Consider the following 25137-nt stretch of genomic DNA (forward strand, 5'->3'; position numbering starts at 1 on the left):
GACATGTTTAGCAGATGTTATTGTGGGTGTAGTGAAATGCTTGTGTTCCTAGCTCCAACAGTGTAGTAATACTCCCGAGGTGGCACAGCGGTCTAAGGCACTGCATCTCAGTACTAGAGTTGTCACTACAGACCCTGGTTCAATCCCGGGCTGTATCACAACCCGGCCGTGATCGGGAGTCCCATAGGGCGGTGCACAATTGGCCCAGCGTTGTCTGGGTTAGGGGAGGGTTTGACCCGGGTAGGCCGGCATTGTAAAATAACAATTTGTTCATAGACTTGCCTAGTTAAAGGTACAACAAATAATATCTATATACAATATACAACAATACACAATATACAACAATACACAATATACAACAATACACTCATCTAAAAGTAAAATAATGGAATTAATAAATATAAATATTAAGACGAGCAATGTGGAGTTCTGGAGACGTGTGGGAGGTAGTAGGTTGGGGACCTGTGGGAGGTGGTAGGTTGGAGACGTGTGGGAGGTGGTAGGTTGGAGACGTGTGGGAGGTGGTAGGTTGGAGACGTGTGGTAGGTTGGAGACGTGTGGTAGGTTGGAGACGTGTGGGAGGTGGTAGGTTGGAGACGTGTGGGAGTTTGGAGACGTGTGGGAGGTGGTAGGTTGGAGACGTGTGGGAGGTAGTAGGTTGGAGACGTGTGGGAGGTGGTAGGTCGGAGACGTGTGGGAGGTGGTAGGTTGGAGACGTGGCGTGTTCTCCTAGTTTATGACGTGTGGCGTGTTCTGTCTCGTAGCTCCGCAGGCGCCGGTGAACTGGCGTCAGGGGAAGCTGCTGGGTCGCGGGGCGTTTGGGGAGGTATACCTCTGTTACGATGCCGACACCGGACGGGAGCTGGCCGCCAAACAGGTGCCCTTTGACCCCGACTGTCAGGAAACAAGCAAGGTGAGTGGGAGGGATCAGATTTACCTGTTACAACACAGAGCTACCTGAGAACACAGATTTACCCTTCTCTCCCCCCCTTCTCTCTCTCCCCTCTGTTTATCTCCCCCTCTCTCCCCCCTTCTCTCTCCCCTCTGTTTATCTCCCCCTCTCTACCCCCTTCTCTCTCTCCCCTCTGTTTTTCTCCCCCTCTCTACCCCCTTCTCTCTCTCCCCTCTGTTTTTCTCCCCCTCTCTCCCCCCTTCTCTCTCTCCCCTCTGTTTTTCTCCCCCTCTCTACCCCCTTCTCTCTCTCCCCTCTGTTTTTCTCCCCCTCTCTCCCCCCTTCTCTCTCTCCCCTCTGTTTTTCTCCCCCTCTCTCCCTATTTCTCTCCCCCCTCTAGGAGGTGAATGCTCTGGAGTGTGAGGTCCAGTTGTTGAAGAACCTGCATCACGAGCGGATCGTTCAGTACTACGGGTCTTCGAGGGACCTGGAGAAGAGGAAACTCACCATCTTTGTTGAGTTCATGCCTGGGGTGCGTAGGAGGCGGCTGGGCTGGGGGCGGCTGGGGGTGTGTTGGAGGTGGCTGGGGGTGCGTAGGAGGCAGCTGGGGGTGCGTTGGGGGCGGCTGGGGTGCGGCTGGGGTGCGTAGGGGACGGCTGGGGTGCGTAGGGGGCGGCTGGGGGTGCGTAGGAGGCGGCTGGGCTGGGGGCGGCTGGGGGTGTGTTGGAGGCAGCTGGGGGTGCGTAGGGGGCGGCTGGGGTGCGTAGGGGGCGGCTGGGGGTGCGTAGGGGGCGGCTGGGGTGCGTAGGGGGCGGCTGGGGTGCGTAGGGGGCGGCTGGGGTGCGTAGGGGGCGGCTGGGGTGCGTTGGGGGCGGCTGGGGTGCGTTGGGGGCGGCTGGGGGGCGGCTGGGGGTCGGCTAGGGGGCGTAGGGGGCGGCTGGGGGTGCGTAGGGGGCGGCTGGGGGTGCGTAGGGGGCGGCTGGGGGTCGGCTAGGGGGCGTAGGGGGCGGCTGGGGGGCGTAGGGGGCGGCTGGGGGGCGTAGGAGGCGGCTGGGGGTGCGTAGGGGGCGGCTGGGGGTCGGCTGGGGTGCGTAGGGGGCGGCTGGGGGTGCGTAGGGGGCGGCTGGGGGTGCGTAGGGGGCGGCTGGGGGTCGGCTGGGGTGCGTAGGGGGCGGTTGGGGGTCGGCTGGGGTGCGTAGGGGGCGGCTGGGGGTGCGTAGGGGGCGGCTGGGGGTGCGTAGGGGGCGGCTGGGGGTGCGTAGGGGGCGGCTGGGGGTGCGTAGGGGGCGGCTGGGGGTGCGTTGGGGGCGGCTGGGGGTCGGCTAGGGGGCGGCTGGGGGTGCGTAGGGGGCGGCTGGGGGTGCGTAGGGGGCGGCTGGGGGTGCGTAGGGGGCGGCTGGGGGTGCGTAGGGGGCGGCTGGGGGTGCGTTGGGGGCGGCTGGGGGTGCGTTGGGGGCGGCTGGGGGTGCGCGGCTGGGGGTGCGCGGCTGGGGGCGGCTGGGGGTGCGCGGCTGGGGGTGCGTAGGTCGGTGGCTGGGGGTGCGTAGGGGGCGGCTGGGGGTGCGCGGCTGGGGGCGGCTGGGGGTGCGCGGCTGGGGGTGGCTGGGGGTGCGTAGGGGCGGCTGGGGGTGCGTAGGAGGCGGCTGGGGGTGCGCGGCTGGGGGTGCTGTCGGTCGGTCGGTCCGTCTGGTCTCTCTGTCGGTCTGGTCTCTCTGTCTGTCTGACCAGTCTGTCTGTCCATCTGACCAGTCTGTCTGTCTGTCTGACCAGTCTCTCTCTCTGTCTGTCTGTCTCTCTGACCAGTCTCTCTGTCTGTCTGACCTGTCTGTCTGACCTGTCTGTCTGTCTCTCTGTCTGTCTCTCTGACCAGTCTCTCTGACCAGTCTCTCTGTCTGTCTCTCTGACCAGTCTCTCTGTCTATCTGACCAGTCTCTCTGTCTGTCTGACTCTCTGTCTGTCTGTCTGACCAGTCTGTCTGTCTGTCTGACCAGTCTGTCTGTCTGTCTGTCTGTCTGTCTATCTGACCAGTCTCTCTGTCTGTCTCTCTGACCAGTCTCTCTGTCTGTCTGACTCTCTGTCTGTCTGTCTGTCTGACCAGTCTCTCTGTCTGTCTGACCAGTCTCTCTGTCTGTCTGACCAGTCTGTCTGTCTGTCTGACCTGTCTGTCTGTCTGTCCATCTGACCAGTCTCTCTGTCTCTCTGACCAGTCTGTCTGTCTGTCTGTCTGTCTCTCTGACCAGTCTCTCTGTCTGTCTGTCTGTCTGTCTGTCTGTCTGACCAGTCTGTCTGTCTGTTTCAGGGTTCCATTAAGGACCAGTTGAAGGCGTACGGGGCGCTGACAGAGAAGGTGACGCGGCGCTACACCAGACAGATCCTCCAGGGAGTCTTCTACCTTCACAGCAACATGATCGTCCACAGAGATATTAAAGGTCCAGTCACACAGCAACATGATCGTACACAGAGATATTAAAGGTCCAGTCACACAGCAACATGATCGTCCACAGAGATATTAAAGGTCCAGTCACACAGCAACATGATCGTACACAGAGATATTAAAGGTCCAGACACACAGACACACAGCAACATGATCGAACACAGAGATATTAAAGGTCCAGTCACACAGCAACATGATCGTACACAGAGATATTAAAGGTCCAGTCACACAGCAACATGATCGTTCACAGAGATATTAAAGGTCCAGTCACACAGCAACATGATCGTCCACAGAGATATTAAAGGTCCAGTCACACAGCAACATGATCGTACACAGAGATATTAAAGGTCCAGACACACAGACACACAGCAACATGATCGAACACAGAGATATCAAAGGTCCAGTCACACAGCAACATGATCGTACACAGAGATATTAAAGGTCCAGTCACACAGCAACATGATCGTCCACAGAGATATCAAAGGTCCAGACACACAGACACACAGCAACATGATCGTTCACAGAGATATCAAAGTTCCAGTCACACAGCAACATGATCGTCCACAGAGATATCAAAGGTCCAGACACACAGACACACAGCAACATGATCGTTCACAGAGATATTAAAGGTCCAGTCACACAGACACACAGCAACATGATCGTTCACAGAGATATCAAAGTTCCAGTCACACAGACACACAGCAACATGATCGTTCACAGAGATATCAAAGGTCCAGACACACAGCAACATGATCGTTCACAGAGATATTAAAGGTCCAGACACACAGCAACATGATCGTTCACAGAGATATTAAAGGTCCAGTCACACAGACACACAGCAACATGATCGTTCACAGAGATATTAAAGGTCCAGTCACACAGCAACATGATCGTTCACAGAGATATTAAAGGTCCAGTCACACAGCAACATGATCGTTCACAGAGATATTAAAGGTCCAGTCACACAGACACACAGCAACATGATCGTTCACAGAGATATTAAAGGTCCAGTCACACAGCAACATGATCGTTCACAGAGATATCAAAGGTCCAGTCACACAGCGACATGATAGAACAGAGAGATTTTTATTCACCAGTCAGCAACGGGTGGGGCTGAAATAGCCGAATCCACTAATTTGAAGGCATGTCCACATACTTTTGTATATATAGGCTATGTACATATAACTAGGACTAAAGTGACTAGGCAACAGGATAGATATTAGATTTGTTTAAATTCAATTACCTCAAAACCGGTGACCCCACACATTGACTCTGTACTGGTACCCCCTGTATATAGCCTCCACATTGACTCTGTACTGGTACCCCCTGTATATAGCCTCCACATTGACTCTGTACCGGTACCCCCTGTATATAGCCTCCACGTTGACTCTGTACCGGTACCCCCTGTATATAGCCTCCACGTTGACTCTGTACCGGTACCCCCTGTATATAGCCTCCACATTGACTCTGTACCAGTACACCCTGTATATAGCCTCCACCTTGACTCTGTACCGGTACCCCCTGTATATAGCCTCCACATTGACTCTGTACCGGTACCCCCTGTATATAGCCTCCACATTGACTCTGTACCGGTACCCCCTGTATATAGCCTCCACATTGACTCTGTACCCGTACCCCCTGTATATAGCCTCCACATTGACTCTGTACCGGTACCCCCTGTATATAGCCTCCACATTGACTCTGTACCGGTACCCCCTGTATATAGCCTCCACATTGACTCTGTACCGGTACCCCCTGTATATAGCCTCCACATTGACTCTGTACCGGTACCCCCTGTATATAGCCTCCACATTGACTCTGTACCCGTACCCCCTGTATATAGCCTCCACATTGACTCTGTACCCGTACCCCCTGTATATAGCCTCCACATTGACTCTGTACCCGTACCCCCTGTATATAGCCTCCACATTGACTCTGTACCCGTACCCCCTGTATATAGCCTCCACATTGACTCTGTACCCGTACCCCCTGTATATAGCCTCCACATTGACTCTGTACCGGTACCCCCTGTATATAGCCTCCACATTGACTCTGTACCGGTACCCCCTGTATATAGCCTCCACATTGACTCTGTACCCGTACCCCCTGTATATAGCCTCCACATTGACTCTGTACCGGTACCCCCTGTATATAGCCTCCACATTGACTCTGTACCGGTACCCCCTGTATATAGCCTCCACATTGACTCTGTACCGGTACCCCCTGTATATAGCCTCCACATTGACTCTGTACCGGTACCCCCTGTATATAGCCTCCACATTGACTCTGTACCCGTACCCCCTGTATATAGCCTCCACATTGACTCTGTACCCGTACCCCCTGTATATAGCCTCCACATTGACTCTGTACCCGTACCCCCTGTATATAGCCTCCACATTGACTCTGTACCCGTACCCCCTGTATATAGCCTCCACATTGACTCTGTACCCGTACCCCCTGTATATAGCCTCCACATTGACTCTGTACCGGTACCACCTGTATATAGCCTCACTATTGTTATTTACTGCTGCTCTTTAATTATTTGTTATTCTTATCTCTTTTTTTGGGGGGGTATTTTCTTGAACTGCATTGTTGGTTAAGAGCCTGTAAGTCAGCATTTCACTGTGAGGTCTACTACACCTGTTGTATTCAGCATTTCACTGTGAGGTCTACTACACCTGTTGTATTCAGCATTTCACTGTGAGGTCTACTACACCTGTTGTATTCAGCATTTCACTGTGAGGTCTACTACACCTGTTGTATTCAGCATTTCACTGTGAGGTCTACCACACCTGTTGTATTCAGCATTTCACTGTGAGGTCTACTACACCTGTTGTATTCAGCATTTCACTGTGAGGTCTACTACACCTGTTGTATTCAGCATTTCACTGTGAGGTCTACTACACCTGTTGTATTCAGCATTTCACTGTAAGGTCTACTACACCTGTTGTATTCAGCATTTCACTGTGAGGTCTACTACACCTGTTGTATTCAGCATTTCACTGTGAGGTCTACTACACCTGTTGTATTCGGCATTTCACTGTGAGGTCTACTACACCTGTTGTATTCAGCATTTCACTGTGAGGTCTACTACACCTGTTGTATTCAGCATTTCACTGTGAGGTCTACTACACCTGTTGTATTCAGCATTTCACTGTGAGGTCTACACCTGTTGTATTCAGCATTTCACTGTAGGGTCTACTACACCTGTTGTATTCAGCATTTCACTGTGAGGTCTACTACACCTGTTGTATTCAGCATTTCACTGTAAGGTCAACACCTGTTGTATTCAGCATTTCACTGTGAGGTCAACACCTGTTGTATTCAGCATTTCACTGTGAGGTCTACTACACCTGTTGTATTCAGCATTTCACTGTGAGGTCTACTACACCTGTTGTATTCAGCATTTCACTGTGAGGTCTACTACACCTGTTGTATTCAGCATTTCACTGTGAGGTCTACACCTGTTGTATTCAGCATTTCACTGTAGGGTCTACTACACCTGTTGTATTCAGCATTTCACTGTGAGGTCTACTACACCTGTTGTATTCAGCATTTCACTGTAAGGTCAACACCTGTTGTATTCAGCATTTCACTGTGAGGTCAACACCTGTTGTATTCGGCATTTCACTGTGAGGTCTACTACACCTGTTGTATTCGGCATTTCACTGTGAGGTCTACTACACCTGTTGTATTCAGCATTTCACTGTAAGGTCTACTACACCTGTTGTATTCAGCATTTCACTGTGAGGTCTACTACACCTGTTGTATTCAGCATTTCACTGTGAGGTCTACCTACACCTGTTGTATTCAGCATTTCACTGTGAGGTCTACTACACCTGTTGTATTCAGCATTTCACTGTGAGGTCTACTACACCTGTTGTATTCAGCATTTCACTGTGAGGTCTACTACACCTGTTGTATTTGGTGCATGTGACAAGTAAACTTTGATTTGGTAATGAACAGTAGCAGCAGTGTATGTAATGAGTCAGAAATGTTAGTGTAGAAAAGGGTCAATGCAGATAGTCCTGGTAGCAATTTTTAGGGCCTTCCTCTGACACCGCCTTTTATAGAGGGTCCTGGATGGCAGGAAGCTTGGCCCCAGTAATGTACTGGGCTGTACGCACTACCTTCTGTAGTGCCTTGCGGTCAGATGCCAAGCAGTTTCCATACCAAGTGGAGCCAGTCAAGATGCTCTCGATGGTGCAGCTATAGAACTTTTTAAAGAAATATGAGGGTCCATGCCAAATCTTTTCAGCCTCCTGAGGGGAAGAAGCGTTGTCATGCCCTCTTCACAACTGTGTTGGTGTGTGGACCATGATAGATCCTTAGTGATGTGGACACCGAGGAACTTGAAGCTTTTGACTCGCTCCACTACAGCCCCGTTTATGTGAATGGGGGGCGTGCTCTCCCCTCTTTCTCCTGTAGTCCACGATCAGCTCCTTGATCTTACTGATGTTGAGGGAGAGGTTGTTGTCCTGGTACCACACGGCCAGGTCTCAGACCTCCCTATAGGCTGTCTCATCACTGTCGTGTCGTCACAAAATTTGATGATTGAGTTGGAGTCGTGGGTGAACAGGGAGTACAGGAGGGGACTCAGCACGCACCCCTGAGGGGCCCCCGTGTTGAGGATCAGCATGGCGGATGTGTTGTTACCTACCCTCACCACCTGGGGGGCGTCCCGTCAGGAAGTCCAGGATCCAGTTGCAGAGGGAGGTGTTTAGTCCCAGGGTCCTTATCTTAGTGATGAGTTTGGAGGGTACTATGGTGTTGAACGCTGAGCTGTAGTCAATGAACAGCATTCTCACATAGGTGTTCCTTTTGTCCAGGTGGGAAAGGGCAGTGTGGAGGGCGTTATGTGTGAGCTATTCTAACTTTACTGTCTGACCCCGTTCACCATTCCACCAGAGCTGACTGATGAAACCTGTAATCATATTCAGACAGGACCATTGATCCATTCACAGTAATACTACCTCATTACCGTAGGTTCATTCACCTTCACAGTAGCACTACCTCATTGCCGTAGGTTCATTCACCTTCACAGTAGCACTACCTCATTACCGTAGGTTCATTCACCTTCACAGTAGCACTACATCATTACCGTAGGTTCATTCACCGTCACAGTAGCACTACCTCATTACCGTAGGTTCAATCACCTTCACAGTAGCACTACCCCATTATCGTAGGTTCATACACCTTCACAGTAACACTACCTCATTACCATAGGTTCATTCACCTTCACAGTAACACTACCTCATTACCGTAGGTTCATTCACCTTCACAGTAGCACTACCTCATTACGGTAGGTTCATTCACCTTCACAGTAGCACTACCTCATTACGGTAGGTTCATTCACCTTCACAGTAGCACTACCTCATTACCGTAGGTTCATTCACCTTCACAGTAATACTACCTCATTACCATAGGTTAATTTACTGTCACAGTCACACTACCTCATTACCTTCACAGTCACACTACCTCACTACCATAGTGCTACTGTGAAGGTGAATGAACCTAAGATTATGGCCCATGTGTCAAGAGACTAGTGGTAGTGTTGTATTATTATATTATATAGTGGTAGTATTATTATATAGCGGTACTATTATTATATTATACAGTGGTAGTATTATTATATAGCGGTAGAATTATATTATATAGTGGTAGTATTATTATATAGCGATAGTATTATAGTATATAGTGGTAGTATAGTATTATATAGTGGTAGTATTATTGTATTATATAGTGGCAGTATTATATAGTGGTAGTGTTATATTATATAGCGGTGGTATTATTTTAGTATTATATAGTGGTAGTATTATATAGTGGTAGTATTATTGTAATATATAGTGGCAGTATTGTATAGTGGTAGTGTTATTATATTATATAGCGGTAGTATTATTTTAGTATTATATAGTGGTAGTATTATAGTATTATATAGTGGTAGTATTATTGTATTATATAGTGGCAGTATTATATAGTGGTAGTGGTATTATATTACATAGCGGTAGTATTATTTGAGTATTATATAGTGGTAGTATTATTTGAGTATAATATAGTGGTAGTATTATTGTATTATATAGTGAAAGTATTGTATAGTGATAGTATTATTATATTATATAGTGGTAGTATTATAGTATTATTATATTATATAGTGGTAGTATTATTATTTTATATAGTGGTAGTAGTATAGTATTATTATATTATATAGTGGTAGTATTATTATTATAGTAGTGGTAATATTATTATAGTATATAGTGGGAGTATTATATAGTGATAGTATTATTATATTATATAGTGGTAGTATTTATTATATTATGTAGTGGTAGTATTTATTATATTATATAGTGGTAGTATTTATTATATTATATAGTGGTAGTATTATTATATAGTGGTAGTATTATTATACTATATAGTGATCGTATTATTATATAGTGGTTGTAGTATTATAGTATTATGTTATATAGTGGTAGTATTTATGATATTATATAGTGGTATTATTATTATTATGTAGTGTTAGTATTTATTATATTATATAGTGGTAGTTTTATAGTATTATATTATATAGTGGTAGTATTATTATATTATATAGTGGTAGTTTTATAGTGTTATTATATTATATAGTGGTAGTAGTTTTATAGTGTTATTATATTATGTAGTGGTAGTATTTATTATATTATGTAGTGGTAGTTTTATAGTATTATATTATATAGTGGTAGTATTATTATATTATATAGTGGTAGTAGTTTTATAGTGTTATTATATTATGTAGTGGTAGTATTTATTATATTATATAGTGGTAGTTTTATAGTATTATATTATATAGTGGTAGTATTATTATATTATATAGTGGTAGTATTATAGTATTATTATATTATATAGTGGTAGTATTATAGTATTATTATATTATATAGTGGTAGTATTATAGTACTATTATATTATATAGTGGTAGTATTATGTTATATAGTGGTAGTATTTATGATATTATATAGTGGTATTATTATTATTATGTAGTGTTAGTATTTATTATATTATATAGTGGTAGTTTTATAGTATTATATTATATAGTGGTAGTATTATTATATTATATAGTGGTAGTTTTATAGTGTTATTATATTATATAGTGGTAGTAGTTTTATAGTGTTATTATATTATGTAGTGGTAGTATTTATTATATTATGTAGTGGTAGTTTTATAGTATTATATTATATAGTGGTAGTATTATTATATTATATAGTGGTAGTAGTTTTATAGTGTTATTATATTATGTAGTGGTAGTATTTATTATATTATATAGTGGTAGTTTTATAGTATTATATTATATAGTGGTAGTATTATTATATTATATAGTGGTAGTATTATAGTATTATTATATTATATAGTGGTAGTATTATAGTATTATTATATTATATAGTGGTAGTATTATAGTACTATTATATTATATAGTGGTAGTATTATAGTATTATTATATTATATAGTGGTATTATTATATTATGTAGTGTTAGTATTTATTATATTATATAGTGGTAGTTTTATAGTATTATATTATATAGTGGTAGTGTTATTATATTATATAGTGGTAGTTTTATAGTGTTATTATATTATATAGTGGTAGTAGTTTTATAGTGTTATTATATTATGTAGTGGTAGTATTTATTATATTATATAGTGGTAGTTTTATAGTATTGTATTATATTATATAGTGGTAGTATTATTATATTATATAGTGGTAGTATTATAGTATTATTATATTATATAGTGGTAGTATTATTATATTATATAGTGGTAGTATTATTATATTATATAGTGGTAGTATTATAGTATTATTATATTATATAGTGGTAGTATTATTATATTATATAGTGGTAGTATTATAGTATTATTATATTATATAGTGGTAGTATTATAGTATTATTATATTATATAGTGGTAGTATTATAGTATTATTATATTATATAGTGGTAGTATTATAGTAGTATTATTATATTATATAGTGGTAGTTTTATAGTATTATATTATATAGTGGTAGTATTATTATATTATATAGTGGTAGTAGTTTTATAGTGTTATTATATTATGTAGTGGTAGTATTTATTATATTATATAGTGGTAGTTTTATAGTATTATATTATATAGTGGTAGTATTATTATATTATATAGTGGTAGTATTATAGTATTATTATATTATATAGTGGTAGTATTATTGTATTATTATATTATATAGTGGTAGTATTATAGTAGTATTATTATATTATATAGTGGTAGTATTATAGTATTATTATATTATATAGTGGTAGTATTATAGTAGTATTATTATATTATATAGTGGTAGTATTATTATTTTATATAGTGGTAGTATTATAGTTTTATTATATTATATAGTGGTAGTATTATTATTTTATATAGTGGTTGTAGTATAGTATTATTATTTTATATAGTGGTAATATTATTATAGTATATAGCGGTAGTATTATATAGTGATAGTATTATTATATTATATAGTGATAGTATTATTATATTATATAGTGGTAGTATTTGTTATATTATGTAGTATTATTATATTATATAGTGGTAGTAGTTTTATAGTGTTATTATATTATATAGTGGTAGTATTATTATATTATAGTAGTGGTAATATTATTATATTATATAGTGGTAGTTTTATAGTATTATTATATTATATAGTGGTAGTATTTATTATATTATATAGTGGTAGTATTATTATATAGTGGTAGTATTTATTATATAGTGGTAGTATTTATTATATTATATAGTGGTAGTATTATTATATTATATAGTGGTAGTATTTATTACATTATATAGTGGTAGTAGTTTTATAGTGTTATTATATTATGTAGTGGTAGTATTTATTATATTATATAGTGGTAGTATTATTATATAGTGGTAGTATTTATTATATAGTGGTAGTATTTATTATATTATATAGTGGTAGTATTATTATATTATATAGTGGTAGTATTTATTACATTATATAGTGGTAGTAGTTTTATAGTGTTATTATATTATGTAGTGGTAGTATTTATTATATTATATAGTGGTAGTATTATTATATAGTGGTGGTAGTATTATACTATATAGTGGTAGTAGTTTTATAGTATTATTATATATAGTGGAAGTATTTATTATTATATAGTGGTAGTATTTATTATATTATATAGTGGTAGTATTATTATATAGTGGTGGTAGTATTATACTATATAGTGGTAGTAGTTTTATAGTGTTATTATATTGTGGTAGTATTTATTATTATACAGTGGTAGTATTATTATATAGTGGTGGTAGTATTATACTATATAGTGGTAGTAGTTTTATAGTGTTATTATATTATATTGTGGTAGTATTTATTATTATACAGTGGTAGTATTATTATATAGTGGTGGTAGTATTATACTATATAGTGGTAGTAGTTTTATAGTGTTATTATATTATATAGTGGTAGTTTTATAGTATTATTATATTATATAGTGGTAGTTTTATAGTATTATTATATAGTGGAAGTATTTATTATATTATATAGTGGAAGTATTTATTATATTATATAGTGGTAGTATTTATTATATTATATAGTGGTAGTATGTATTATATTATATAGTGGTAGTATGTATTATATTATATAGTGGTAGTATGTATTATATTATATAGTGGTAGTATTTATTATATTATATAGTGGTAGTATTATTATATTATATAGTGGTAGTATTATTATATTATATAGTGGTAGTATGTATTATATTATATAGTGGTAGTATTATTATATAGTGGTAGTATAATTATATTATATAGTGGTAGTATTTATTATATTATATAGTGGTAGTATTTATTATATTATATAGTGGTAGTATGTATTATTATATAGTGGTAGTATGTATTATATTATATAGTGGTAGTATGTATTATATTATATAGTGGTAGTATGTATTATATTATATAGTGGTAGTATTATTATATAGTGGTAGTATAATTATATTATATAGTGGTAGTATTTATTATATTATATAGTGGTAGTATTTATTATATTATATAGTGGTAGTATTTATTATATTATATAGTGGTAGTATGTATTATATTATATAGTGGTAGTATGTATTATATTATATAGTGGTAGTATTATTATATTATATATTGGTAGTATGTATTATATTATATAGTGGTAGTATGTATTATATTATATAGTGGTAGTATTTATTATATTATATAGTGGTAGTATTATTATATAGTGGTAGTATTTATTATATTATATAGTGGTAGTATTATTATATTATATAGTGGTAGTATTATTATATTATATAGTGGTAGTATTATTATATTATATAGTGGTAGTATTATTATATTATATAGTGGTAGTATTTATTATATAGTGGTAGTATTATTATATTATATAGTGGTAGTATTATTATATTATATAGTGGTAGTATTTATTATATTATATAGTGGTAGTATTTATTATATTATATAGTGGTAGTATTATTATATTATGTAGTGGTAGTAGTTTTATAGTGGTAGTATTTATTATATTATATAGTGGTAGTAGTTTTATAGTATTATTATATTATATAGTGGTAGTATTTATTATATTATATAGTGGTAGTTTTATAGTATTATTATATAGTGGTAGTATTTTCCTTCATACTAACTCTGTTGTCCTCTAGGTGCCAACATCCTGAGAGACTCCACTGGCAACATAAAGCTGGGGGACTTTGGGGCCAGTAAACGCATCCAGACCATCTGTATGTCAGGAAGTGGAATCAAAACGGTCACCGGTACACCTTACTGGATGAGCCCGGAAGTCATCAACGGAGAAGGATACGGACGCAAAGCTGATGTCTGGTAAAAATAGCATAGCATGATGCAGTCTGAATGGCACTAAAATAGCCATCTCACTTCCACAAGAACATTTTTGCGATATCAATGTTTTTTGTTAAACAAATAGGAATTTGTTTAACAAATTGTTTAAGAATATACACTAATGTTAAAGTTGATTTTATTTCTCATGTTTGTCTCCTGATGTACTAGATGAAGTGGGTCTGTCTCCGTAAAGTAATTTTTTTTTTTGTCTGTCAGGTCTGTGGCGTGCACGGTGGTGGAGATGCTTACCCAGAAGCCTCCCTGGGCGGAATACGAGGTCATGGCAGCTATCTTTAAGATAGCCACACAGCCCACCAAGCCCTTCCTCCCGGAGGGCGTTTCCGAGGCCGCCCGGGACTTTGTACGCCAGGTGTTCATAGAGGAGAAGTGGCGTCCCACAGCCGAGAAACTCCTCTCACACCCCTTCGTCCAAGGGGGGTTCTGACCTCTGACCCCGCCCCCAGGGCCACCCTGCCTTCCAGGCCTCTCCACAGCTCAGCTAACTGACCCCAGACCTGATCATTCACCAGCTAACTGACCCCAGACCTGATCATAACCTGAGTCCCAGTCTCTCTCCTCCACCAGCTAACTGACCCCAGACCTGATCATAACCTGAGTCCCAGTCTCTCTCTCCTCCACCAGCTAACTGACCCCAGACCTGATCATTCACCAGCTAACTGACCCCAGACCTGATCATAACCTGAGTCCCAGTCTCTCTCCTCCACCAGCTAACTGACCCCAGACCTGATCATAACCTGAGCCCCAGTCTCTCTCTCCTCCACCAGCTAACTGACCCCAGACCTGATCATTCACCAGCTAACTGACCCCAGACCTGATCATAACCTGAGTCCCAGTCTCTCTCCTCCACCAGCTAACTGACCCCAGACCTGATCATAACCTGAGCCCCAGTCTCTCTCTCCTCCACCAGCTAACTGACCCCAGACCTGATCATTCACCAGCTAACTGACCCCAGACCTGATCATAACCTGAGCCCCAGTCTCTCTCTCCTCCACCAGCTAACTGACCCCAGACCTGATCATTCACCAGCTAACTGACCCCAGACCTGATCATAACCTGAGTCCCAGTCTCTCTCTCCTCCACCAGCTAACTGACCCCAGACCTGATCATTCACCAGCTAACTGACCCCAGACCTGTCAGGACTGTAATTTAATCGTCTAGTGTCCCTGTTGTCTTTGAGTAATATTCTGCTTCAAAAGGGGATTGTGAACAGTTTTTCTAATCCATCCTAGATGAACACTTGCAGTTACCTTAACAGTTGAGGTCTATATTTTGACCTGAGAGATATGTACATTTTAGTTTTGTCTGAATTGTCAAACGCCTTACAATGACAAGTTGTAAAATAGCATTTATGTACATTTTACAGAATGAGCCTGTTTTCTACAACATGACGCTCTTTCTAATTCGGAAAGAGACCGTTGGACATGTTATACCATGTATTCAGTAGGTGCCCCAATGCAGGATAATCAAAATAGATGCTGTAAATATATTTTACATTTTTATAATTTCATAATAAGAGAAATGTTTTTTTTATTTTTAATTCCACTGTTTGGAGAAAAATACCAAACATTTGTATTGTTGTGAATGGTTACTCACTGTGTATAAGCAAGCAATTCTCTTACGCTGACCAGCCTGTTAAAATACATGCATGTGCCATGTTTCGTTCTATCCCAGTGTATTGTTCATCAGCACAGAACTGTCCAAAGAGTTCAGTAATACTCCTTACTCTTCCCAGAGTTGGAAACAAAAATAACTTACCACATGTAGAACTTTGATTTCTTAGCCAGTGAATCAGTCCTCAGCCTGAAATCCAGAACATGTTTTGTGATAACTTCCAAGTCTGAAGTTTACATACACCTTAGCCAAATACATTTAAACTCAGTTTTTCACATTTTCTGGCATTTAATCCTAATAAAAATTCCCTGTTTTAGGCCAGTTAGGATCACCACTTTATTTTAAGAATGTGAAATGTCAGAATAATAGTAGAGAGAATGATTTATTTCAGCTTTAATTTCTTTCATCACATTCCCAGTGGGTCAGAAGTTTACATACACTAAATTAGTATTTGGTAGCATTGCCTTTGAATTGTTTAACTTGGGTCAAACGTTTTGGGTAGCCTTCCACAAGCTTCCCACAATAAGTTGGGTGAATTTTGGCCCATTCCTCCTGACAGAGCTGGTGTAACTCAGTCAGGTTTGTAGGCCTCCTTGCTCACAAACACTTTTTCAGTTCTGCCTACATATATTCTATAGGATTGAGGTCAGGGCTTTGTGATGGCCACTCCAATACCTTGACTTTGTTGTCCTAAAGCCATTTTGCCACAACTTTGGAAATATGCTTGGGGTCATTGTCCATTTGGAAGACCCATTTGTGACCAAGCTTTAACTTCCTGACTGATGTCTTGAGATGTTGCTTCAATATATCCACCTAATTTTCCGTCCTCATGAAGCCATCTATTTTGTGAAGTGCACCAGTCCCTCCTGCAGCAAAGCACCCCCACAACATGATGCTGCCACCCCCGTGCTTCACGGTTGGGATGGTGTTCTTCGACTTGCAAGCCTCTCCATTTTTCCTCCAAACATAACAATGGTCATTATGGCCAGACATTTCTCCAAAAAGTACGATCTTTGTCCCCATGTGCAGTTGCAAACCGTAGTCTGGCTTTTTTATGGCGGTTTTGGAGCAGTGGCTTCTTCCTTGGTGAGCGGCCTTTCAGGTTATGTCAATATAGGACTCGTTTTACTGTGGATATAGATACTTTTGTACCTGTTTCCTCCAGCATCTTCACAAGGTCCTTTGCTGCTGTTCTGGGATTAATTTGCACTTTTCACACAAGTACATTCATCTCTAGGAGACAGAACGTGTCTCCTTCCTGAGTGGTATGACGGCTGCGTGGTCCCATGGTGTTTATAGTTGCGTACTATTGTTTGTACAGATGAACGTGGTACCTTCAGGCATTTGGAAATTGCTCCCAAGGATGAACCAGACTTGTGGAGGTCTACAATTATTTTTCTGAGGTCTTGGCTGATTTCTTTTGATTTTCCCATGATGTCAAGCAAAGAGGCACTGAGTTTGAAGGTAGGCCTTGAAATACATCCAAAGGTACACCTCCAATTGACTCAAATTATGTCAATTAGCCTATCAGAAGCTTCTAAAGCCATGACATTTTACATTTACATTTTAGTCATTTAGCAGACGCTCTCATCCAGAGCGACTTACAGTAGTGAATGCATACATTTCATTTCATGCATTTTATTTGTAATTTTTTTTGTACTTGCCCCCCGTGGGAATCGAACCCACAACCCTGGCGTTGTAAACACCATGCTCTACCAACTGAGCCACAGGGTTACCCATGACATCATTTTCTGGAATTTTCCAAGCTGTTTAAAAGCACAGTCAACTTAGTGTATGTAAACTTCTGACCCACTGAAATTGTGATACAGTGAATTATAAGTGAAATAATCTGTAAACAATTGTTGGAAAAATGACTTGTGTCATGCACAAAGTAGATGTCCTAACCGACTTGCCAAAACTATAGTTTGTTAACAAGAAATTTGTGGAGTGGTTGAAAAACAAGTTTTAATGACTCCAACCTAAGTGGATGTAAACTTCCAACTTCAGCTGTACTCTGTGTTGTTTGGAATGACAAGGAGTTGAAAGTTAGTGTAACCTGAGTGGATGTGTGATACTTACTCTTCAGCCTGAAGTGTCCCCACTTCCGCCAGCGATTAGCTAGCTTTTCACGTGGCGCCGAATGGTAAGATGCTTCGGGAGTGCAGTCACACGTGCGAGCAAGGCAGAGGTTCTGAGTTCAGTCCAGGTATGGGCCAAATCGGGACGAGGAGGTACTCGCTAAGCAAGCCGCATGACCTCCTTTACATTTAGCACAAATAGAATGTGGATTTCTCAGCCACTTTCTCACTCCAGATAGTCTCCCTGTACCGAGGACCTACCCCTCTGCTGTAGATAGATAGATAGTCTCCCTGTACCGAGGATCTACCTACCCCTCTGCTGTAGATAGATAGATAGTCTCCCTGTACCGAGGATCTACCTACCCCTCTGCTGTAGATAGATAGATAGTCTCCCTGTACCGAGGACCTACCTACCCCTCTGCTGTAGATAGATAGATAGATAGATAGTCTCCCTGTACCGAGGACCTACCTACCCCTCTGCTGTAGATAGATAGTCTCCCTGTACCGAGGACCTACCCCTCTGCTGTAGATAGATAGATAGTCTCCCTGTACCGAGGACCTACCTACCCCTCTGCTGTAGATAGATAGTCTCCCTGTACCGAGGATCTACCTACCCCTCTGCTGTAGATAGATAGATAGTCTCCCTGTACCGAGGACCTACCTACCCCTCTGCTGTAGATAGATAGATAGATAGTCTCCCTGTACCGAGGACCTACCTACCCCTCTGCTGTAGATAGATAGTCTCCCTGTACCGAGGACCTACCCCTCGCGTGATTCAGTCGTCGGCAGACTGAGGTTCACTCACTAGACTGCGGCTGGTGGTTCATTCTGTTTTATCTTGGGCTGAGAAAGACTTGACATGGCTTTAGTAGTAGTGTAACCTTGGCAGAACAAATCTAAAGGCCTGGATGGGAAAAGAGGCTAGAAGGAGCAGCCAGCTATGGTCTCCTGAACGGGCTACGTCAGGCACCATCACCATATGGTGCTGCCTGACTATCCTCCCTCTCGTTATAACCATGTCGCTGTCATCAACATGATCTCCTTATAAACAGTGTTACTAAGTCATGAACAAACTGTTGGTGAATACTGTTGATCCATGTCACTGCCTTGTCTCACACTGCTCTTAGGTCCAGAAACAATATCTTTACCTGATGGTGGAACACCGTTTAATAAACCACCGTTTAATAAACCACCGTTTAATAAACCACTGTTTAATAAACCACCATTTAATAAACCACCTGACGGTGGAACACCATTTAATAAACCACCGTTTAATAAACCACCGTTTAATAAACCACCGTTTAATAAACCACCGTTTAATAAACCACCATTATGTCTGTACTGTATGTCTGTACTGTATGTCTATACTGTATGTCTATACTGTATGTCTGTACTATATGTCTGTATGTCTGTACTGTTCTGTATGTCTGTACTATATGTCTGTATGTCTGTACTATATGTCTGTATGTCTGTACTATATGTCTGTATGTCTGTACTATATGTTTGTACTGTATGTCTGTATGTCTGTACTGTATGTCTGTATGTCTATACTGTATGTCTGTACTGTATGTCTGTATGTCTGTACTGTATGTCTGTATGTCTGTACTGTATGTCTGTATGTCTGTACTGTATGTCTGCAGTAAGAGGCTTTTGATTGGGGCTTCTTCAGACCGTTGATGAAGGCTGGAGTGAAACGTGTTCTATTGTTGATCTCTTGTACATTTTACATATAAAGTTAATAAATCAAATGTCTAAAACCAAGATGTCTGTCTTTCTTACTTAGCTGCTTATTTTTTTTACACATTAACCATTTTGTTTTTTCACTTGGCTCCATTCTACATTTAGAAAAATAATGAGGGCTTTTCACTACTTAACAACTCTAATAGCCTTTGTTTCTTTACTATGGTGGCGTATTGATAAAATCACATTATTAAATTACTGCTTATAAGGAAATCATCCATGATCTCATTCTAACGAGAAAGATAACATAACAGGAAAGATAAGAACATTATAACGGCTGTCGTGAGAGAGAGTAGACCAAGGTGCAGCGGAGTTAGTGTTCATCATTGAATATTTAATAGCAGAAAGAACACTATACAAAAATAAGAAAAACAACATTATAATGAGAGAGATAAGAACATTATAACGGGAAAGATAAGAACATTATAACGGGAAAGATAAGAACATTATAACGGGAAAGATAACGTTATTAAGTTTTTTTTCCGGCGCCGACAGAGATGGCCACCTCGCTTCGAATTCTTAGGAAATGTTAGGGTTCGACCAACTATTTGTGTGCATATCCTATATAATATAACAATTTGTTTGCATAACCTATATAATATAACACAGAAGCTATAATAATAGGTATATAAACTATAGATAATTGAATACTGCTATATGTTAGAGGAAGTGGCTCATGTGATGGTGGGTCATGTGGACAGAATGCTGATGCTTTAAAACAGGATTTTCTGTAGAATAACAGCAATAACAGGATCTGGGTGAAAGGTATATGCAGGGGGGGGGGGGGGGGGGGGGTGTTAAGGGTTTTAGAGAACTGTGCATTGTGCAGTCACAAGATGAGACATCCGCCAGAGACAACAGCTATGCCAGGAAACAGGAGTGCGTCTAGAGGTTGGGACCAACCTGTACGCCAATGATAGGCTGGAATAAGTCTAAACCATATTCTAGCCTCTACTATGACAGGCCCTCAGGGAGAGGGAACTAAGTCTGTCAAGTATTTAAAGAAGAACTTATGTCATTCCAGTTCTCTGTCTGCCCTGCGTGGTGTTTCAGTGAGCCCATATATACGAACAACATATTTACCATTAATTAAAGTACAAAGAAATCAGAAGTTACTATGTGCTGACTATTTTGCTCTGATACCAGATTCGAATTGACGCGACCCAACAGAAACTATGCAGTATTTAGTTTTTTTACGTTATTTCTTACATTGTTACTCCAGGTAATCTTCGGTTTTATTACATACAGTCGGGAGGAACTATTGGATATAAGAGCAACGTCAACTCACCAACATTACCACCAGGAATACGATTTTCCCGAAGCGGATCCTCTGTTTGGTCCACCACCCAGGACAATGGGTCGGATCCCAGCCGGCGACCCAAAACAACGACGCCGCAGAAGGGGCAGACGGAGCGGTCTTCTGGTCTGCTGAATGTGTTGACCATATATATATACTGCTGAATGTGTTGACCATATACTGCTGAATGTGTTGACCATATATACTGCTGAAGGTGTTGACCATATACTGCTGAATGTGTTGACCATATACTGCTGAATGTGTTGACCATATATATCAAATCAAATCAAATTTATTTATATAGCCCTTCGTACATCAGCTGAAATCTCAAAGTGCTGTACAGAAACCCAGCCTAAAACCCCAAACGGCAAGCAATGCATGTGAAAGAAGCACGGTGGCTGGGAAAAACTCCCTAGGAAAAACTCCTGAGAAAGGCCAAAAACCTAGGAAGAAACCTAGAGAGGAACCAGGCTATGAGGGGTGGCCAGTCCTCTTCTGGCTGTGCCGGGTGGATATTATAACAGAACATGGTCAAGATGTTAAAATGTTCGTAAATGACCAGCATGGTCAAATAATAATAATCATAGTAATTGTCGAGGGTGCAACAAGCACGTCCGGTGAACAGGTCAGGGTTCCGTAGCCGCAGGCAGAACAGTTGAAACTGGAGCAGCAGCATGGCCAGGTGGACTGGGGACAGCAAGGAGTCATCATGCCAGGTAGTCCTGAGGCATGGTCCTAGGGCTCAGGTCCTCCGAGAGAAAGAAAGAAAGAGAGAAAGAGAGAATTAGAGAGAGCATATTTACATTCACACAGGACACCGGATAAGACAAGAGAATACTCCAGATGTAACAGACTGACCCTAGCCCCCCGACACATAAACTACTGCAGCATAAATACTGGAGGCTGAGACAGGAGGGATCAGAAGACACTGTGGCCCCATCCGATGATACCCCCGGACAGGGCCAAACAGGCAGGATATAACCCCACCCACTTTGCCAAAGCACAGCCCCCACACCACTAGAGGGATATCTACAACCACCAACTTACCGTCCGAAGACAAGGCCGAGTATAGCCCACAAAGATGTCCGCCACGGCACAACCCAAGGGGGGGGCGCCAACCCAGACAGGAAGACCACGTCAGTGGCTCAACCTACTCAAGTGACGCACCCCTCCCATGGACGGCATGGAAGAACACCAGTAAGTCAGTGACTCAGCCCCTGTAAAAGGGTTAGAGGCAGAGAATCCCAGTGGGAAGAGGGGAACCGACAAGGCAGAGACAGCAAGGGCGGTTCGTTGCTCCAGCCTTTCCGTTCACCTTCACACTCCTGGGCCAGACTATACTTAATCATAGGACCTACTGAAGAGATAAGTCTTCAGTAAAGACTTAAAGGTTGAGACTGAGTCTGCGTCTCTCACATGGGTAGGCAGACCATTCCATAAAAATGGAGCTCTATAGGAGAAAGCCCTACCTCCAGCCGTTTGCTTAGAAATTCTAGGGACAATTAGGAGGCCTGCGTCTTGTGACCGTAGCGTACGTGTAGGTATGTACGGCAGGACCAAATCGGAAAGATAGGTAGGAGCAAACCCATGTAATGCTTTGTAGGTTAGCAGTAAAACCTTGAAATCAGCCCTTGCCTTAACAGGAAGCCAGTGTAGGGAGGCTAGCACTGGAGTAATATGATCAAATTTTTTGGTTCTAGCCAGGATTCTAGCAGCCGTATTTAGCACTAACTGAAGTTTGTTTAGTGCTTTATCCGGGTAGCCGGAAAGTAGAGCATTGCAGTAGTCGAGCCTAGAAGTAACAACAGCATGGATTAATTTTTCTGCGTCATTTTTGGACAGAAAGTTTCTGATTTTTGCAATGTTACGTAGATGGAAAAAAGCTGTCCTTGAAGCAGTCTTGATATGTTCTTCAAAAGAGAGATCAGGGTCCAGAGTAACGCCGAGGTCCTTCACAGTTTTATTTGAGACGACTGTACAACCATCCAGATTAATTGTCAGATTCAACAGAAGATCTCTTTGTTTCTTGGGACCTAGGACAAGCATCTCTGTTTTGTCCGAGTTTAAAAGTAGAAAATTTGCAGCCATCCACTTCCTTATGTCTGAAACACAGGCTTCTAGCGAGGGCAATTTTGGGGCTTCACCATGTTTCATTGAAATGTACAGCTGTGTGTCGTCCGCATAGCAGTGAAATTTAACATTATGTTTTCGAATGACATCCCCAAGAGGTAAAATATATAGTGAAAACAATAGTGGTCCTAGAACGGAACCTTGAGGAACACCGAAATTTACAATTGATTTGTCAGAGGACGAACCATTCACAGAGACAAACTGATATCTTTCCAACAGATAAGATCTAAACCAGGCCAGAACTTGTCCATGTAGACCAATTTGGGTTTCCAATCTCTCCAAAAGAATGTGGTGATCGATGGTATCAAAAGCGGCACTAAGATCTAGGAGCACGAGGACAGATGCAGAGCCTCGGTCTGACGTCATTAAAAGGTCATTTACCACCTTCACAGGTGCAGTCTCAGTGCTATGATGGGGTCTAAAACCAGACTGAAGCGTTTCGTATACATTGTTTGTCTTCAGGAAGGCAGTGATTTGCTGCGCGACAACTTTTTCTAACATTTTTGAGAGGAATGGAAGATTCGATGATATAGGCCGATAGTTTTTTATAATTTCTGGGTCAAGATTCGGCTTTTTCAAGAGAGGCTTTATTACTGCCACTTTTAGTGAGCTTGGTACACATCCGGTGGATAGAGAGCCGTTTATTATGTTCAACATAGGAGGGCCAAGCACAGGAAGCAGCTCTTTCAGTAGTTTAGTTGGAATAGGGTCCAGTATGAAGCTTGAGGGTTTGGAGGCCATGATTATTTTCATCATTATGTCAAGAGATATAGTACTAAAACACTTTAGTATCTCCCTTGATCCTAGGTCCTGGCAGAGTTGTGCAGACTCAGGACAATGGAGCCCTGGAGGAATACCCAGATTTAAAGAGGAGTCCGTAATTTGCTTTCTAATGATCATGATCTTTTCCTCAAAGAAGTTCATAAATGTATTACTGCTGAAGTGAAAGCCATCCTCCATTTGCGAATGCTGCTTTTTAGTTAGCTTTGCGACAGTGTCAAAAAGAAATTTCGGATTGTTCTTATTTTCCTCAATTAAGTTGGAAAAATAGGATGATCGTGCAGCAGTGAGGGCTCTTCGATACTGCACGGTACTGTCTTTCCAAGCTAGTCGGAAGACTTCCAGTTTAGTGTGGCGCCATTTCCATTCCAATTTTCTGGAAGCTTGCTTCAGAGCTCGTGTATTTTCTGTATACCAGGGAGCTAGTTTCTTATGACAGATGTTTTTAATTTTTAGGGGTGCAACTGCATCTAGGGTATTGCGCAAGGTTAAATTGAGTTCCTTGGTTAGGTGGTTAACTGATTCTTGTCCTCTGACGTCCTTGGGTAGGCAGAGGGAGTCTGGAAGGGCATCAAGGAATCTTTGGGTTGTCTGAGAATTTATAGCACGACTTTTAATCTTCCTTGGTTGGGGTCTGAGCAGATTATTTGTTGCAATTGTAAACGCAATAAAATGGTGGTCCGATAATCCAGGATTATGAGGAAAAACATTAAGATCCACAACATTTATTCCATGGGACAAAACTAGGTCCAGAGTATGACTGTGGCAGTGAGTAGGTCCAGAGACATGTTGGACAAAACCCACTGAGTCGATGATGGCTCCGAAAGCCTTTTGGAGTGGGTCTGTGGACTTTTCCATGTGAATGTTAAAGTCACCAAAAATTAGAATATTATCTGCTATGACTACAAGATCCGATAGGAATTCAGGGAACTCAGTAAGGAACACTGCATATGGCCCAGGAGGCCTGTAAACAGTAACTATAAAAAGTGATTGAGTAGGCTGCATAGATTTCATGACTAGAAGCTCAAAAGACGAAAACGTCATTGTTTTTTTTTGTAAATTGAAATTTGCTATCGTAAATGTTAGCAACACCTCCGCCTTTGCGGGATGCACGGGGGATATGGTCACTAGTGTAACCAGGGGGTGAGGCCTCATTTAACACAGTAAATTCATCAGGCTTAAGCCATGTTTCAGTCAGGCCAATCACATCAAGATTATGATCAGTGATTAGTTCATTGACTATAACTGCCTTGGAAGTGAGGGATCTAACATTAAGTAACCCAATTTTGAG

General features: G+C 41.4%; 1 protein-coding gene across 4 annotated transcripts in view; it reads left to right on the forward strand.

Moving 5' to 3' along the window:
* map3k22 (mitogen-activated protein kinase kinase kinase 22) overlaps positions 1 to 15873 on the forward strand; it is a 76405-nt gene extending 60532 nt beyond the window's left edge. For 2 of the 4 annotated variants that reach the window (XM_029755076.1, XM_029755077.1), the window contains 5 exons: positions 765 to 913; positions 1293 to 1424; positions 3192 to 3321; positions 13994 to 14171; positions 14406 to 15873. In XM_029755076.1, coding sequence (XP_029610936.1) covers positions 765 to 913; positions 1293 to 1424; positions 3192 to 3321; positions 13994 to 14171; positions 14406 to 14634 — 818 coding nt within the window. In that variant the 3' untranslated portion in view covers positions 14635 to 15873. Of the gene's footprint in view, positions 1 to 764; positions 914 to 1292; positions 1425 to 3191; positions 4183 to 13993; positions 14172 to 14405 lie in introns of those variants that run through there. The other 2 variants (XR_003878657.1, XR_003878658.1) reach the window with 2 other exon arrangements.
* The last annotated feature ends 9264 nt before the right edge of the window (positions 15874 to 25137 follow it).

This window comes from Salmo trutta, chromosome 6 (assembly GCF_901001165.1).
Source record: "Salmo trutta chromosome 6, fSalTru1.1, whole genome shotgun sequence".
Lineage (NCBI taxonomy): Eukaryota > Metazoa > Chordata > Actinopteri > Salmoniformes > Salmonidae > Salmo > Salmo trutta.